The sequence below is a fragment of the Callospermophilus lateralis genome, chromosome 1, assembly GCF_048772815.1.
Source record: "Callospermophilus lateralis isolate mCalLat2 chromosome 1, mCalLat2.hap1, whole genome shotgun sequence".
In the NCBI taxonomy this organism is placed as follows: Eukaryota; Metazoa; Chordata; class Mammalia; order Rodentia; family Sciuridae; genus Callospermophilus; species Callospermophilus lateralis.
The window spans coordinates 19,971,779-19,988,014 of NC_135305.1; the positions used below are offsets into that span (position 1 = coordinate 19,971,779).

At 45.8% G+C, this 16,236-nt stretch overlaps 1 protein-coding gene across 1 annotated transcript; it reads left to right on the forward strand.

Annotated features, from left to right (window-relative positions):
• Nucleotides 1–539: 539 nt before the first annotated feature.
• On the forward strand, nt 540–15,751 carry LOC143380238 (aldo-keto reductase family 1 member B1). The gene is made up of 10 exons (XM_076833078.2): nt 540–676; nt 7,109–7,276; nt 7,927–8,043; nt 8,682–8,759; nt 9,064–9,186; nt 9,678–9,784; nt 10,093–10,174; nt 10,743–10,826; nt 13,135–13,217; nt 15,369–15,751. The coding sequence occupies exons 1-10, from the start codon at nt 611–613 to the stop codon at nt 15,409–15,411; spliced, it is 951 nt and encodes a 316-aa protein (XP_076689193.2). The 5' UTR covers nt 540–610; the 3' UTR covers nt 15,412–15,751.
• The last annotated feature ends 485 nt before the right edge of the window (nt 15,752–16,236 follow it).

Consider the following 16,236-nt stretch of genomic DNA (forward strand, 5'->3'; position numbering starts at 1 on the left):
GTGTTGCTGGCTTTGCTAGCAAGATTGCTGAACCACATCCAATGTGTACAGACATGCAGTACCTCAAGTGAGTTGCAAAGATGTCTCTAGTAGGCTACTCACAGGCTAGGCAAACCCAATTTCATGAAGGTATTCTGAAAAATAATGACTACAAGCCATTTCTCTGATATGCATCTTCGTTTAAGTATAAAGTGTGCTAAACTACACCGTAGTGGTACAAATTAAGAATCAACCATTTTTCAAATTTCCAAAATGCATCACACTGATATTGGACAGTAGATGCCATCATTTGGGCTCTTAAACCAAAACTTCTTTCCAGTCTATTTATAGGATGCCTGTTACTTTAGTTGGCTTATTTCCCACAGCACTTAGAGTGGACTCTTTTGTCACGTGGGGCGTCAGCGAGCGGTGGAAAAAGAATTCCTTTTCGCTAGGACCTAGCGGGAGCAGCAACCGTCTGACCTCCAGAAGCGACCAATCAGAAGGCGCTTTCGTGCGGCCACGGACCAATTGCAGGCGCCCTTTCTGCAGAACACAAGGCCTATTTAAAGACGCGCACCGGCGCCACTGCCGCACGGTTAAGGGCTGAGGTCTCTAACGCGCTGCAGCAATGGTCAGCCACGTCGAGCTCAATAACGGCGCCAAGATGCCCCTCCTGGGGCTGGGCACCTGGAAGGTAAGTGCTGTGGGTAGCGCAGTCCTCGCCGCTCGCTTTGTGTTCCGCCGGGTCAAGGCAGGACTCTGAGCGCTTGCGCGGGGGACGCCCGGCTTGAGGTACCAGATTGGGATTGGCGGGGCCCCGGCGGCGCGGCGAGGCGGGCCCGGGGTCCTGCGTTCGGGGTTTGGGTGGAGTTGGGGAGCCGCAAGCCGAGACCGCCGGCGACTCGGGGTGGGCGGCTCTCCCGGGTGAGCGGGCGCCGCGCCTGGAAGCCCATTACCAGGGTCCGAGGCGAGGGGTCTTCACAGGGGGACGTTGGGAGCGGAGCGCGGAGGAGGAAGCCGAGTTCCACGGCGCTCCCCCCGGCCCGGTGTGCCTCACGAGCCGAGTTCCCGACTCGCTTCCCTGTGACCCAGGAGGACCCTCTCGGGGATAAGCCGCGGGAGACCAGCCCCAGACCGCAGGTAATGAAATTAGGTGATGCGAGCCTGTCGCGGTCCCTGAAGGCGCAGCGCTGCGAGCTCAGCCCGCGTCGCCTCTCGCCTCGGGAGGACTCGGGCGGCGGGGCTCGGCGGAGAATCTGGGCTCCCCACTGCCGTGGCCGCCCATCGAGGACCCAGCGGGCGCCCGGCCGACGCTCTCCAGGAAACTCAGCACCGCGCGGGCGGACGAAAATGACTATAGGGCATGAAATCTAATAGGACTTGGAAAAACGATAATGTGGCACGAAAACAGTAGTTTTAAAAATTATAGAGCTGGGCGCCGTGGCACACGCCTGTAATCCCAGCGATTCGGGAGGTTGAGGCAGGCGGATCGCAAGTTCAAGGCCAGCCTCTGCAACTTAGCAAGGCCCTAAGCAACTTAGTGACACCCTGGCTGGAAATAAAAATAAAAAGGGCTCAGTGGTAAAGCATCTCTGAGTTCAATCGCTGGTAGCAAAACAAATACCATCCCACCCCACCCCCGATTTTTTTTTTTTTTTTAAGTGGTAAGTAAAAACAGAGAAAGATGGTATCATGGGTGCTGAGGCAAAATTCAGTATTTTAAAGCCACTTGTAAGATAGCTTCAGAGTATTGCATGTTACATTCCACTGCTGTTTTAAAGGAGTCTTGAATATGGGCCTGGGCATTAAATATTTACTCAACAGTCAAGGAAAGAAAACAAACTAGGAATGATTGAGTGCAGACAGTTTGAAAAAGGACAGCAGTGGGGTTACCTTCGCCTGCAGGTGAATAGAAAAGGGTCATAGATTTTCCTCCCACAGAAAGTGTTTCTCAGCCAAAATGATCAGCGTATATAATTTGTGTTTCTTTCCAAAAGTCCAGTGCTGACTCTGAGGGGATAATTGGATTATAATCATGATACCAAGTTAAATGCCATCTGTTGGGATGAATGTGAAAGATGCTTCTTTCTTGGCTGCAGCAAACACAGCTGTATTGTGATGCACAGGATGTACATGTGCTACTGCAGTGAAAGTTTCACAAATAGTACTTAACTTACTTTGTGGGGTGCATTCTAATATTTTTCTATTCATTTTCTTTGAAAACTATGATCATAACTTTAGAAATTAATTTCATGACCCATCATTTGAAAATCAGTATTACTCAAGGACAAATAAGGACTGGAATTTATTAAAGAGGACTTCAGATCAACTACTTAAGTATGTAACAGCCCTGAAAAGCTGTGTATTTGTTTGAATAACATTACAAAATCTATTTAGATCATTCATTATGGCTGAGAACTAGGATAGTGTCTGCCTTATCTACTGGTGTTTCTAGCACTTCTCAAAGTGCTCGTAGTAGGTTTCCAAAAGATGTGTATTGGATTATGAAGAAGTAAAATCACTCAGAGATAGCTATGTAGTGAAAATGCTCACTTGTATTTCTGGGAATGAGATGAAGTTGGTGTAGAATTGTATGGATAGGGACAGAGTGGGGGGTTGGGGTGTGGAAGTGAAATAAATGGCTATGTGTGGGCTCAGAATAGATTTCCTTTCTCAAAAAACAAAACAAAACAAAACATTTTAATGACATAATATGTTTTCCCTGCCTGTATACATATTCCTTCACAGATGGTTGACAAAAGATGTGGTTATTTGCTTGTCATAGTGAACTGGAGGAGACTACATGTGGATGCAGTTGGTATTCTATTGGAACTTTCCATGTCGGTGGCTGTGTTGTACCCTGCAGACTGACAACAGTGCTCTAGAAGGCTCTGGTCTACCATTCCATTAAAGGTCCTCAAACTTGCTTCTCTTTACATGGGGGGACCTTCACTGCCCCAGACCCCATGGCAGTCTTACGTTCCTTGTGGGACAGTAAGCAACCCGTGGTATTGTATTACCAGGAATTAAGACAGAGCTGACCTCTGACGTAGGCCAGTGTCCTATTACTGATAATGTTTTTGACCTAGTTGGAAATTGTTGGTAGGATGTGGTCATAACTTCCACACATAGGATAGGAAGGAACGCTCCTAGGAGTAGAGGTACAACTGTGTTCTCAATCTTTTTCTCATTATTACTCCCTGTTCCTTCTACTTAGGAGCTGTTTGAGACGTTTTTTTCCTTACTTGCCCCCCAATAAAATTTTGATATCACAGATAATACTATATATCTGTTTTGTTTTGTTTTTTCTTTTTGGAGGGGAAAGTCACAAGCCATCCTATAAGCTGTGTTGCTATTATTGTTATTATTTTGGCTTTTCCGAATCAATTTTGGTGTCTCTGGGGGCAATAGAACTCCCTTCAAGAATGCATGAGGTAGCTGGATTTGTTGGCACATGCCTATAATCCCATTGGCTGGGGAGACTGAGACAGGAAGATCACGAGTTCAAAGCCAGCAATTTAGCAAGGCCCTACTCAGGGAGACCCTGAAGTGGCTCAGTGCTTAAGTGCCCCTGGGTGCAGTTCCTGGTACCAAAAAAAAAAAAAAAAAAAAAAAAGAATGCATGAGGTAGAAGAAGAAAATGTGCCAAAGAAGATTTCATGCCATTTTCCCCAAGTGGGGCAAGCTTGTGATGATGGCCCAAGATCCTGGGGTAGGGAGCTGTACTGTGGGCATTGGAGTTGACATGGGAGCTCAGTTTACTTTTTACCTGCCAGGCTCTCTGCAGGCCTCTATCTGTCTTCAAAATCAAAGATTCTTAATTAAATTATTTTTGTAATACTGGGAATTGAACCCAAGTGCTTTGCCACTGAACTACATGTATTTCAGTTAGTCCTGTTCCTGCAGGGCCAGTGCTGGCACATCTACATCTTACCCAAGTTCGAGATACCAGTGTTTTAAAATTCAGAACAGAGTTATTACAGCAGAATGAGAGGAAATGAGTCTCAGTTGTCTTTGTGATGTTAAACATGGTTATGAGCTTTGAAGTAAAATATTGGCCAGATTGATTGTGTTTTCATTGTGATAAATCAGTGGAACGTTTACATTATTAAGCTATAAAATGAATTTGGACCATAAAGGTCAAGTGAGGTTGGTTTTTCTGTGTCAAATAATGAAAGTTGCATTTTCTGTTGACTGTGGGTAGTACATGAAAGGTGGCACATTGTAATCATTCTCTGGATTTTCCTTGATGCTTATTTTATCTTGTGAGGGTGGCAGATTTAAGCTTTGTTTATTCAAAACTGCCCTGTCTGGTGAAGGGTCAGGAAGCAGTAGCTCCTTTTTGATCTCTCAGTCTTCTCTCTCCTGTTCTTGTCTTTTTTTTTTCCCCCTGTCCTTGTCTTTCTATAAAAATATCACACAGACTTACCTTTTTTTTTCAGTTTTGTGTCAATTGTCTGGCATCCTTGATTATCCTAGTTTTTGGTTCCAAAGAACAGAAAAACCAATTTAATCTTAAGCTCAAAACAAAAAAAAATACATGTTTGGGGTGGGAAATCTTTGACCTCCCAAATAACAGTTGCTGGCTTCAGGTGTTGGGAATTTGGGTTATAAATGATGTCACCAAGGCTTTGGTTTCTCAGCTTCATTTCTCCAGCAGCTGCACGTGCACATTTTCTAGCAAGTCACTCCAGCAGAACAAGAGCTTGTCTTAGCAATTCATCCCAAATCCACAGAGGGTATCTCATGGCCTGGCTTTGGTCATGCCCCTGTACCAGTTGCTGTGGCAGATGGTGTGTGGCTAGGTTGGGCCTGTGCCATGTGCCCACCCTTCTGTCCAGGGTTGGGGGTTGCAAGGTGCTAGGTAGCCCCACTATGTGGCATGCAGAAGCAGCTCCTTAGAAGAATCAATCGGGTGTCCTATAGCCTAAAGAAAGTTCAGGATATGCCAGGCAGATGGTAGCCCCAACCCACCAAGTCCCCTTTCTTGGGAAGGGGTGTTCTCTGCTCTGCCCTCACTACCCACTTCATTCATCCTGTGTATGGGATTGGATGCCACAGAAAGCACATGGTAAAGTATTCTGGATATGCTGAGATTTTCTTCCCTTTATTGTTTCTTTAACCACAAAGGGTGGGGAAGGGTGCAGGTATGTGGTTCTCCTGGGAAACAGGAGTTTGCCAGTTAATCTGAAGTTGTCTCTTAATTCACACCTGAGGTTAGCTTTGCTGCCCCCCCCAATGCCAGTCCCTTCCCTTGGTAGTAGTTAGTGGGTAGTGGGGATCACTGTTAACAGGCTCTGATAATGGACCTGTTCTGCTGGTCTGCATTCTTCCCCCAGGCTGTTCACCAGAGCTCCTGTCAAAACAGCAAATGTCGGCAACTCCTGATGGCCCTGGAGAGTTTTTCTTTCCATTTGTTTCTACCCAGCTCTCCAAAGGAATGTGCCCCGTTCATTCAACAGTTCGTTGCACACATTTTTCTTGTTCAGCTCTCTGATCTAAGCAGGACTGGTGAGGAGATATGGAGTAGGTGTCTCTGCAATCTGGGTGCTAGTGAAGCTCAGTGGCTATTCAGGCACTCCTCCTCCTTAGCCAGGCTTCCTGTTTACTGCTCGGAGGTTTTGCAGTGCTGACCCCAGCAAATGGTGATCATCCATGGTTCTATCTCCCTTCCCCTTCAGGATATTTCTATCTAGCAATACCTATGAGGGGACACCTCCCCATCTGTCGTCATTGTCTTTAAGACAGGATCTTGGTAAGTTGTTCAGGGCCTCCCTAAGTTGCTGAGGCTGGTTTTGAACTCACCATCCTCCTGCCTCAGCCTCCCGAGCTGCCGGGATTACAGGTGTGCACCACTGAGCCTGGCTCAAGCTTCATTTTTTAAAATGTAGCTTCCTGACTATGCTTGCACTTTCAACACTTTTATGATAGTTTCTGTTTCTCAATAGGGAAGGCATGTTTAGCACACGTGGAACCACCATAGTCCTTGTTGACATGTTTTTTTCATTTTAAGCAATCTCTTAAGAACTTTGGGTCACACATACCACATCCAGATTTTGGTGCTTTCTGGACCTTTTTGTTATAAAAGCAAACCCTTTCTTTATTACCAGGGGTGCAGACCAGCCGAGTTTTGTTAGAGGCTGTGTTGTAAAAAAGCCTATTGATGGTATGTCAAACACTGGACCATTCTGAGTGCCTCTATTCACTGTCCCCAGAAGAGAGCTGTCTCCACCTTTTTAAAGCAGGTTCTCATACATTGAGAATTGACTTACAGGCTTTTGAATCAGCATCAGTAGCATCCTTGACTGGTGGTAATTTCCCAGTTCTGCTTAAAATTGAGTGATTGTCAATATCTGAATCCGTGTGTGAATGGATAAAGCAAAGGGCAGGCATTTTCTTGTTGAAATCAGGAACAAATGGGAATTAAGGTACATAGTACAGCTGTTGTAAGCATTTTGAGCTGTTTGAAGGAAATAGTTCTATTTACGGCTCAGGAAGTGAGGGATTTTTTTTTTTGAAGAGAGAATTTTTTAATATTTATTTTTTAGTTTTCGGTGGACACAACATTTATGTGGTGCTGAGGATTGAACCTAGCGCCCTGCGCATGCCAGGCAAGCACGCTACCGCTTGAGCCACATCCCCAGCCCCATGAGGGATTTTTTTAATGCAGTGTTTGGTCAGTGAATGTGAAGAAGCAGGAAATGAGACGACTTCACATCTTTTAAAAGTGGTCTATGCAGCTGGTGAGTGGCTGTCAGGTTATGGAATATGGCATATCACCTTGGCTCCCCATGTCAGGGACTGCCAGTGCAGAACCCTGCTTAAGAAGCATACCCTAGGGAGCACCGGGGTTGTGCCTCAGTGGTAGAGAGCGCTTGCCCAGCATGTGTGAGGCACTGGGTTGGATTCTCAGCATCATATGTAAATAAATGAATAAATTAAAGGTACATCAACGTCTTAATTTTTTTTTTTTTTTTTTAATGAGCATACCCTAGCTAGCCTGGGCCAAACCTCAAACCAGGACCGTCCTCCAAGACCAGCACACTGCACTGCTTCCTTGGCTTTATGCAAACTCTGTATTGTGTTTTGTTTTTAAACCCCTGGTTTATGTTCCTTTTCCTTTCAGTCATCTCCAGGCCAGGTGACTGAGGCTGTGAAGATAGCGATTGACCTTGGGTACCGCCATATTGACTGTGCTCAGGTGTACCAGAATGAGAAGGAGGTGGGCGTGGCCCTTCAGGAGAAGCTAAAGGAGCAGGTGGTGAAGCGCCAAGAACTCTTCATCGTCAGCAAGGTACTGTTCTGTTGGATGCTTGGAGGCTCTCCTTCACTTACACATGGTGGCTCAGCTTAGGAGCCAGAGCCATACTCTTTATACAATGACCATAAACCCCAGGGCAGGCGATTTTTCCAGGTCTGTTTTCAGGTCTGGTTACTCATGCCCACAGAGGGCCCCATAGCTTGCCTGCCTCTTTCTGTTGCATGGTCATTCCCCCAGACTCATGGGTGAGAGCTCCATGTTAATGAGGTTGAGGTTGTGGTTTGGCTTTCCTTTTTCAGGGAGTTAACCTTCAAGGATGGAACTTGCCTCCCCTCTGCAGATTAGCTCTCCACTGCTGGCCTGTGTTTTTTTGACCTGGAGTTGTGGGTATACAAAGGACCCAGGGTGGACAACAGCCCTGAGAACTCATCTTTAGTATCTAGGGCTGGCTGGCTGGCTTGTCCTATTTTATGCTTTCTATTTGGTCCTTGTGAGGTTTCCTTGACCTGGACATCCTACCTTCCTTGGGAAAGATGTGTGAACTGGAAACTCCCTCAAACCACTCCTGTGTTGAATTGGCTGGGTTGTGGGAGAGGAGTGTGAGCCTTCTTGGAGCTGTCTGGCTTCTGGCCAGGAAATATCCTTATGCATGGCGGTGGTAAGATGTCTCTCACTGGCTTCAGCTGTGGTGCACGTTCCATGACAAAAGCCTGGTGAAAGGAGCCTTCCAGAAGACCCTTAGTGACCTGCAGCTGGACTACCTGGACCTCTACCTGATTCACTGGCCAACGGGCTTTAAGGTATGGCACATGAAGCTCAGACTGAATCCTGTGGCTCAGTGCAACCTGTGACCTGTTTTGATCTCCTTTATTAGCACACTGTGTGTGCTAGACTCTCCCTGTCCCTGCTGCTTAAGGTGTGGCTTGCACACCAGCAGCAGTATATTACTTCTTTTACCTTCTTTCTAGCCCCTGGTTTGGTTTTCTACTTGGTCAGCCAGGTTGAAAGCATGTGAGTTTTACCCTGTAGCTGTTTTATTGCATGGTAATTTAGAGGATCTAAAGGGTTTGCACTAGAAGTCCACTAGTTATAGTTATGACTTTTATCCTTCATTTTTTTATAATCAGCCAGTAAGGCTGGGCATGGTGACAGTTTTATAGGCCAGTGAGCTAGCCAGGACTAGCTGGGTCTCAGTGACTGAGGGTTGTCTGGATCTTCATCTGACAGACTTAGCTACAACTTGTTTGGTAGAAGTAGTACCTGGAGCCATTAGGGGTCATCTGCCTGTTTCCTTTTTACACTGGCTACCAAATGTGCCTCTTACCATCTTCCACAATCTTAGACAATTAGAATAATTTTCCTATACATAGCTTCCTAGCAGGTCTATGAAGGGCTATAATTGATAGTTTTGTGTGTCTGTTTTCAATTGTAATGACAGCATGGTGAAGAGTATTTTCCGTTGGATGCGGCAGGCAGCGTGATTCCCAGTGACACTGATTTTTTGGACACCTGGACGGTAAGATGGTCCCCAGTGGAACTTTATCCTTCATTGCAGGTTTCCTGTCCTTGTGTATGGCAGGTGTGAGTACCTGCTCTGTCATTATTTATGTTGCATTTGTTATTTTATCACCATGTTTATTCCTATCCCACAAAAGCCAGGCTGGCTTTCATCTTGCTGTCTCTTCACTTATAAAAGATGTGATTAACTGACACTGAATAGTGAGAGTAGGATCTGTTAAACTGCCTGGTACAAAAGTTGCTTCTGATCCTAGTCTTTTTTGGGTTTGTTTCAGCACTAAACATACTCTTTTTCTCTCTAGGCCATGGAAGAGCTGGTAGATGAAGGGCTGGTGAAAGCAATTGGAATCTCCAACTTTAATCATCTTCAGATCGAGAGGCTTTTAAACAAACCTGGCTTGAAATATAAGCCAGCAGTTAACCAGGTAGACTTCTACTGGGAAAGATGGTATGGATGGCATCTTGTTTGACTATTTGATCCTGGCAGTTACTTCTGGTCTGCATCACCCAGGGAGTGGCTAAGAAGCAGATCCTGGGTATTGGCAGAGCCCTGAGTTCTAATTTATCAAGATAGGCACATCTGGGAGTGAAGTTTGTGGGAAAGGGTTTGATGCCCATGATGATGTGGATCTGACACGTGAGCAGTGCATGGCCGGCAAGAGCCTCAGACCTGTGGCAGTTGATAAATGGCTAAGGCCAGAAAAAGCCCTCAGGGCCTATAGCCATGGAACATGGTAACAAGATTACTGTTCTTAATGTCACAGACACTAGATGGGAAGTATAGAAAGTTGTTATGGCTCCTCTGGAAAGTAGGACATTTTCTGTGAGGCAAAGGAAATGACTTAGCAGGAGAAACTTTGCCTCATCTCATCTTATGTCCGTAGTATCATGTCATCTCTCCTATTTGCATTTGCAGATTGAGTGCCACCCATACCTAACTCAGGAGAAGTTGATCCAGTACTGCCATTCCAAAGGCATTGTGGTGACTGCCTACAGCCCCCTTGGCTCTCCCGACAGGCCCTGGTGAGTTTCTATGAGGTCATGTTTTCTTTCACTTGGTGGAAGTTAGACTAGAAAGAAAAATTGAACATCAAAGAAAATGCTTCTGGAATGATGAACAGCCACAGCCTCAGGTTTCCTGGGAGGTTAGAATTTCAGCAGCAAGGTGATTGCACTTTTCCCAAAGGGTTCATGATCCATGACTCAGCTTCAGACCAGGAGACTCCTGGCCGCTCTCCCTGAGCTCTATAGGAGGATTAGGGTCAGAGTCACCAGCTGCCTCAAATAGCAGTGATTGATGGTTGTTGACCTGAACCATCTTTCTGCTCCAGGGCCAAGCCTGAGGACCCTTCCCTCCTGGAGGAGCCCAGGATAAAGGCGATTGCAGACAAGTACAATAAAACGGCAGCCCAGGTATAGTCATTTCCAGACACCCCTGACTGTCCTCAGAACTCCCTGCTTTCTAGGTAGTACTGTTAGCCAGGCAAGAGAGGGGACTAAGCATCAAGCCCTCCCTGAAAGTGTGGTTTAGGATCCTGGAGCGTGAGTAGGGAGAGCCCTGAGGCAGATTGGGACATCAGAAGAGGCTGCCATGCTATCTTGGAATAATAGTACCACCGCCACTATCTTTGTAAACTGCTCCAGGATCAGCATAGTTCTTTTACTAATTTTCGTGGAAGCTTGTCTCTGTAGATGAGAGAGCTCTGACTACCAACCATGCATAGTGTGCATTCCTAGGCAATAAGTGGTCCCCCTGTGGCCTCCTATTGTACCTGGAGACATTAAAAGAAGGACTCAGGTCAGATCTGCATCTGAATGCAACCCCTGTGCATCAGGTGTGATGTGGACATCTTTGAACCCCTCTTCTCACCTGTGCAATTCCAGCAGACGGGTCTGTTTTGGGTTGTGTATGTAGGATCAGGGGAGATGATGATGCAGAGTGCCTGGCACATGTATACAGTCAGCACCTCTGACTCCACAGGTGCTGATCCGATTCCCCATGCAGAGGAAATTGGTGGTGATCCCCAAGTCTGTGACACCTGCACGGATTGCGGAGAACTTTCAGGTAAGATCCCAACTGCTCAACCTGGTTTTCCTTAGTAGAGAAAGGGGCAGAGTCTCTTTACAGGGACCTTCATCCTGTCTCTGTATATAGTCTTATCTGTGGGATCCCCACCTCAGGCCAGTGGGCCAACCTCAGTAAGCTATGGTAAGCAAACCATGATTTAAGACTATGACCCCTGTTGGTGGAGTCCACTGTGCTGGGTCTTGTGCTTCAATAGCCCCACACTGGACACCCAAATACACATCTTTGCTGAAGTTCCTCAAGGACGTAGGGTGTTTTCCCTGAGAAAATGTCACTCAAGCAATACTGCCTAGGTTTGCACGGGAACTCCATTAGTTATCAGCTGTATGACCTTAAGCAAGTTACTTAACTGTGTTGTGTCTCAGTTTTTCCATCTGTAAAATAATACCTAGTTTTAGGGTCATTGTGAATATTAGATAAGCTGATGCACAGAGCCCTTCACACAATGCTTGGGAACATAGTAAGAACTCAGGAGGGCTGGGGTTGTAGCTCAGTGGTAGAGCGCTTGCCTTGCATGTGTGAGGCACCTGGTTCGATCCTCAGCACCACATAAAAATAAACAAATAAAAATAAAGTTATTGTGTCCATCTACAACTAAAAAAAATATTTTAAAAAAAGAACTCAGGAAACGTTATTGTGCTGATAAGTCCATGAACTGCAAAGGCCCCTGCCAGCCACTCACACTCATTCTGTAAAGAGCCCATATCATGGGCAGAGCACAGTTTCTGTCACAGTACCAGGAGTCTGGCCATTCACATTGCCCTGGAGAGCAACTCAGGCTGCCTGGCATCACCTTCCTCTTGTACTGGTGAGGGGGCCAGGAGGGAGAAGAGGGTGGTCATGATGGTCACTGAGCCAAGCAGCTCTGCCAGGGGCACCCCATCCTCACCTGAGGTCTTGTTCAGAGCATGGCACAGGCATGGGTGTGAAGCTCTCCAGAAGCCAGCCCCAGTAGTCCCCCTGCAGGCTCCACACAGGCTCGGGTTGGCCCTGATTTCACAGCAAGCGCTAATTTTGCTTGGTCCTGCTGGCTAGAGTCTATGGCCTTAACACATACCACTTATCACAAAGGAGACTGGGGGGAGGGTGAGCTCTGGGAGGGAGGGGAGCTTATTGTTTTGTAGAGGAAGTAGTTTTCTTCATCTGTGTAGATGTTTTAACTACAGAAAATACAGTAACAAAACAGTGAGAAAGCCATATCCTACTAGAGATGGAGCCTTCATTTCACGTTTTATTAAAGTATTATAAAACAAAAGTATGTAAATGACAATCTCAAAATTTTAACCAGATTATTTTATTTTTGCATCTTACTGTGTATTCTTTGCACATTTTTCCATTGTTGTACTCACAGAGTATATAGCAGACCCTTGTTTTACACATTCTATGATCATCAGAAGTTTAAGCAAACCACCCCCACTTCTGTGTCTGTGTCCTAGCCCTTCTGGGTCTCACCTAGTACTGCTGTAGACCCATTGGCCTGTCTGCCTACCCCACACAGGCTGAGTTCTTCCATGCAGTCTGTTTTCTTCACACAAGTGGTTCTTTTCTTCACAGTCTACTCTGTCAAAACTTCCATGTCGTCTTAGGCCATCTTAAATACTCTTTGGCCACGTCCTTCAGTGTCCCAGCTAGAAGCCATTCCTAATGTCTCTGAGCTTCCCAAGAGCTTTGTTTTGTGTCTTAATAGTGTGTGATTACTGAATTACTCCTTGAATTACAACTGTTGAGATGCTTCCATTCTCTGCTTCATGGTGAATGAAGGCAAGAACACATCTTACCCATTATTATATTCTTCCCCTGGTGCTTTTATAGAAGTGTGCAAAAGTATTTTTGAAACAAAATACATAGAATGAAAAGTGTCAGTTTTCTTAGAAGTTCTGAAAGAGAAGGACTGTTTCAGATCTAGCAAAAAAATGTACTTTTCTCTGAAGAGTAATAAATGTACTAACTGTACTCTAAGTTTACCTTACTGCCTTCCCTACTCAAGGCAATAGAAGTCTTCCCATCCATGTTCTGCATTATTGTTTGATTCTTATTTTATTTTATTTTTTGGTACTGGGGATTGAACTGAGCAGTGCTTAACCACTGAACCACATCTCCAGTCCTTTTTCTTTTTTATTTTGAGACAGGGTCTCACTGAGTTGAAGGGACCTCACTAAGTTGCTGAGGCTGGCCACAAACTTGTAATCCTCTTGCCATAGTCTTCCAAGTCTCTGGAACAGGCATGTGCCATCAGGTCCAGCTCTGATTTTTATTTGCAGAATTTGTTGATTTATTTTTGTTTAAGGTCTTTGACTTTGAACTGAGCAGTGAGGACATGACCACCTTACTCAGCTACAACAGGAACTGGAGGGTGTGTGCCTTGATGAGGTGAGTGAATTCCCATGTGATAACCAGTTCCCAACCACCACGTGTTGTACAGCAGGGTAACCCCTGCAGGCCCCAGTGGGCCAGGCTTTCTTATCACAGCCCTTCTTTCTGTTGCACATTACTTTGCTTTCTTATCCACAGGCAGTAGGAAGCGTTTACACTTGTATCAGTCAAACTGTACAAAGCCTTGGCCAAGAGACATCTGTTCTCCTCCTGTGGCCCAAGGACATTGTCACCCAACTGAAAGAAAAAATGCATATTTGGGCATTTATTTAGTTTGCAAATCTTTGTGAATTTGCATGTGGCTTTCTTGATGACCCTAGTAAGAGACCCTTGAGTCAGGCTCAAGTCTATCCCAGCTCTGATGTGAAAAAGCTGCCCATGACTCTGAGAAAACCAGTTGTACCTTCTCTGTATGAGTGAATATAAGGGGTACCTATGCTCCCTCTGACATGGGGTTTGGACTCTACAGGAGAGCACAATAAGGTGGGGTTTGGGTTTTTTTTTTTTTTTTTTCCTTTTCCTGCCATTTCAGTGACAAAGTTTAAAACTCACGCTCTGCTTTTAAGAAGCAGCTTCTCTTTTGGCAGTGGAGTCAGACCTCTACCTTCTCACCACCCTTACTCCTATCTGAGCTGTTTCCCTTCTGTCTCTTTTAGTACTTCTCTGAAGCACAAATTAGACATTCACTAAGACAGGGTAGGGTACTTGTTTTCCCAACCTCTGCGCTGTCCCTCCAATTCAGAGTTCTCACCATGGTGACTGCAACCACTGCCTCAGGCAGGTATCCACCAACTGTAACTCCTGTGATTCAGGCATAAGCATGCTTGTTAGCATGTTGTTGTCACACAGGCCTCAGGTTCTAAATAAGAACCCCAACCAAGTCCCTGTCTGATGTGCCTGTTTGTGTCCATGGCTCTTAACCTTTCAACATGAAAATCGTTTTTGGATCTAGTGGTGGGAGTGAGGGGAATGTGAGTCATTGGCCAACTTGCATCCTTTTTGAACCTTTTCTTCCTCCCAGTGCTGACCTTGTGTTGAAGCTCTCTCAGGGCTGGCAAACCTCAGTGCTTTTCTAAGTGGTCCCTTCACATCCTGATGCCTTCTTCCTACCCTCCAGGGCTATTCGAGAAACAGCTGTGTGGTTATCCTGCGTGCTAGGAATATTGTGGACATGGTTTAGGGTTGGCATGGGGAGGAAGAGCCGGCTCTGATGTTCGCAGGTCTTCCAGGAAGCTTTTCCTAATTGCCCATGTCCCAGACCTCTTGCTGGCACATACTGCCACACCAAGCCTGTATTGCTGGTGATGGTGTCATATTTCTTGAGTGTTTTTTTTTGTTGTTGTTGTTGTTTTTTAGGCAGGGTCTCAGTTGTTGAGGCTGGCTTTGAACTTGCTATCCTCCTGCCTAGCCTCCTGAATCATTGGGATTACAGGCGTGCACCACTGTACCCAGCTCTTGAGTGATTTTGCATGTATAAATAGGAGTTATGTGCTCCAAGCTCAGTGTGCCCTTCCTGGCTAGTCTTTTCAATGTTCTTGCCATTTCATCTCACCAGTAAAAGCCGTTGACCCCATCAGTTGAATTATGAGCCTTGGCATCACTGGTCCATCTTGCTCCCTCCCCCTTGTGTCCTGTAGCAGATAGTTTTCCAAGGATCTGCTTCAGTTTACTCCCACCGAGTGAGGTGTCCTCCCTCTCCATGTCCTACAAGCAATTACTGTCTCACTAACCCTTTGAGAGTCAGTCTCATACAGCCTTTTCACACTTCTATTATTATCTCTTTGCTCTTTTCATCCTTGTATTGTTTAAGACATGAAGTTTTATTTGGTTCTCCCAGTTAGACTAAGTTTCTACTAGGAGGCAGGAAAACAGGCCTGGCCATGCTGCATATCCCAGGCCCAGTGCTGGGCATGTGGGGAGGATTGGATCTATCACACGTGTGCTCCTTGATGACAGTCTGGTAGAGGAGACTGGAGCCTGGGCTACTTGTCCAAGCTGCAGAACCATGACCCAAAGACTCAAAACTGGCTTGTTGCCTGCAAGATTTCTATGTGTGCCCATAATGAGACACCTACCTCTTACGCTGGCAATTTGTCACAGTCATACCTTTTCCTTGAAAAACAAATGTGTTCTCTTTTCTTCTGACAGCTGTGCTGCCCACAAGGATTACCCCTTCCATGCAGAGTTTTGAAGCTGTGGATGCCTGCTCTTCCACAAGGTTGCACCTGTTCCTGCCTCATTTTTCCATGCAAGCTAGTGTGACTCCCTCAGCAATGGGCAACACTGTGAGTTGCTAGCTTGACACTGGGTATGAAGAGCAGCCTCAGTAGATTAGGTGTCTCTTCTAATCTCTTGCCTTTCTTCTTGCTCATCTGGGAAAGTACAGCCTGAGAACACTTTTCTGACTAAAGAGAAGCAAAAGCTACATATTTAAAATAGTGCCACTAACCATTGTGTTCTGGCTGCTTGGAACTGTAATCCTTTCAGCCAGACTTCTCTGCCTCAAATAAAAAGTCTTTTTGTGAACTTGATATTCTTCCATTTTGTTCTTGTTTTTTGAAACAATAAATCACTCTCTATCCCACTCGCAATCTTCATTCCCTGGATACCCATAGAGCTAGCCAGTGACCCATGTAGCAGGACTGAGGGCTTAGCTTCCTTCCAGTGGGAACCCTTTCCCCGTGCTCTGCCGTTAAGCTTTAGGGCAGTGGGTCTCATCGTGGCTGCATCCTGGTATCACCTGGTGAGCTTTGAAAGCAGGTAATGTCTGGACCTTGCCCCTGGAATCTCAGTCTGGGTTATAGCCAAGGACATTAAGAGTTTTCAAGCACTTCAGGTGATTCTTACATGCAACCAGGGGTGAGAACCGTAGCTTTGGGGCCAAGCCAGGACATACACTCATTTTTTAATTTCATGAGTTGTTTGATCCTCCTACTTGTGAAAGCCAAAGTCAGATATTTACTAAGCAGCTCTACCTGAGAGAAACTGCTTTCCTGAAGCCCATGGTCTAGACAAG

What these genes read in the sequence shown, in the direction of transcription:
- LOC143380238 (XM_076833078.2), top strand. Translation starts at nt 611, where the DNA reads ATGGTCAGCCACGTCGAGCTCAATAACGGCGCCAAGATGCCCCTCCTG. An exon ending in ATAAGCCAGCAGTTAACCAG is followed by an intron (nt 9,187 to 9,677) that starts GTAGACTTCTAC and finishes TTGCATTTGCAG; the next exon opens with ATTGAGTGCCACCCATACCT. An exon ending in GGCTCTCCCGACAGGCCCTG is followed by an intron (nt 9,785 to 10,092) that starts GTGAGTTTCTAT and finishes TTTCTGCTCCAG; the next exon opens with GGCCAAGCCTGAGGACCCTT.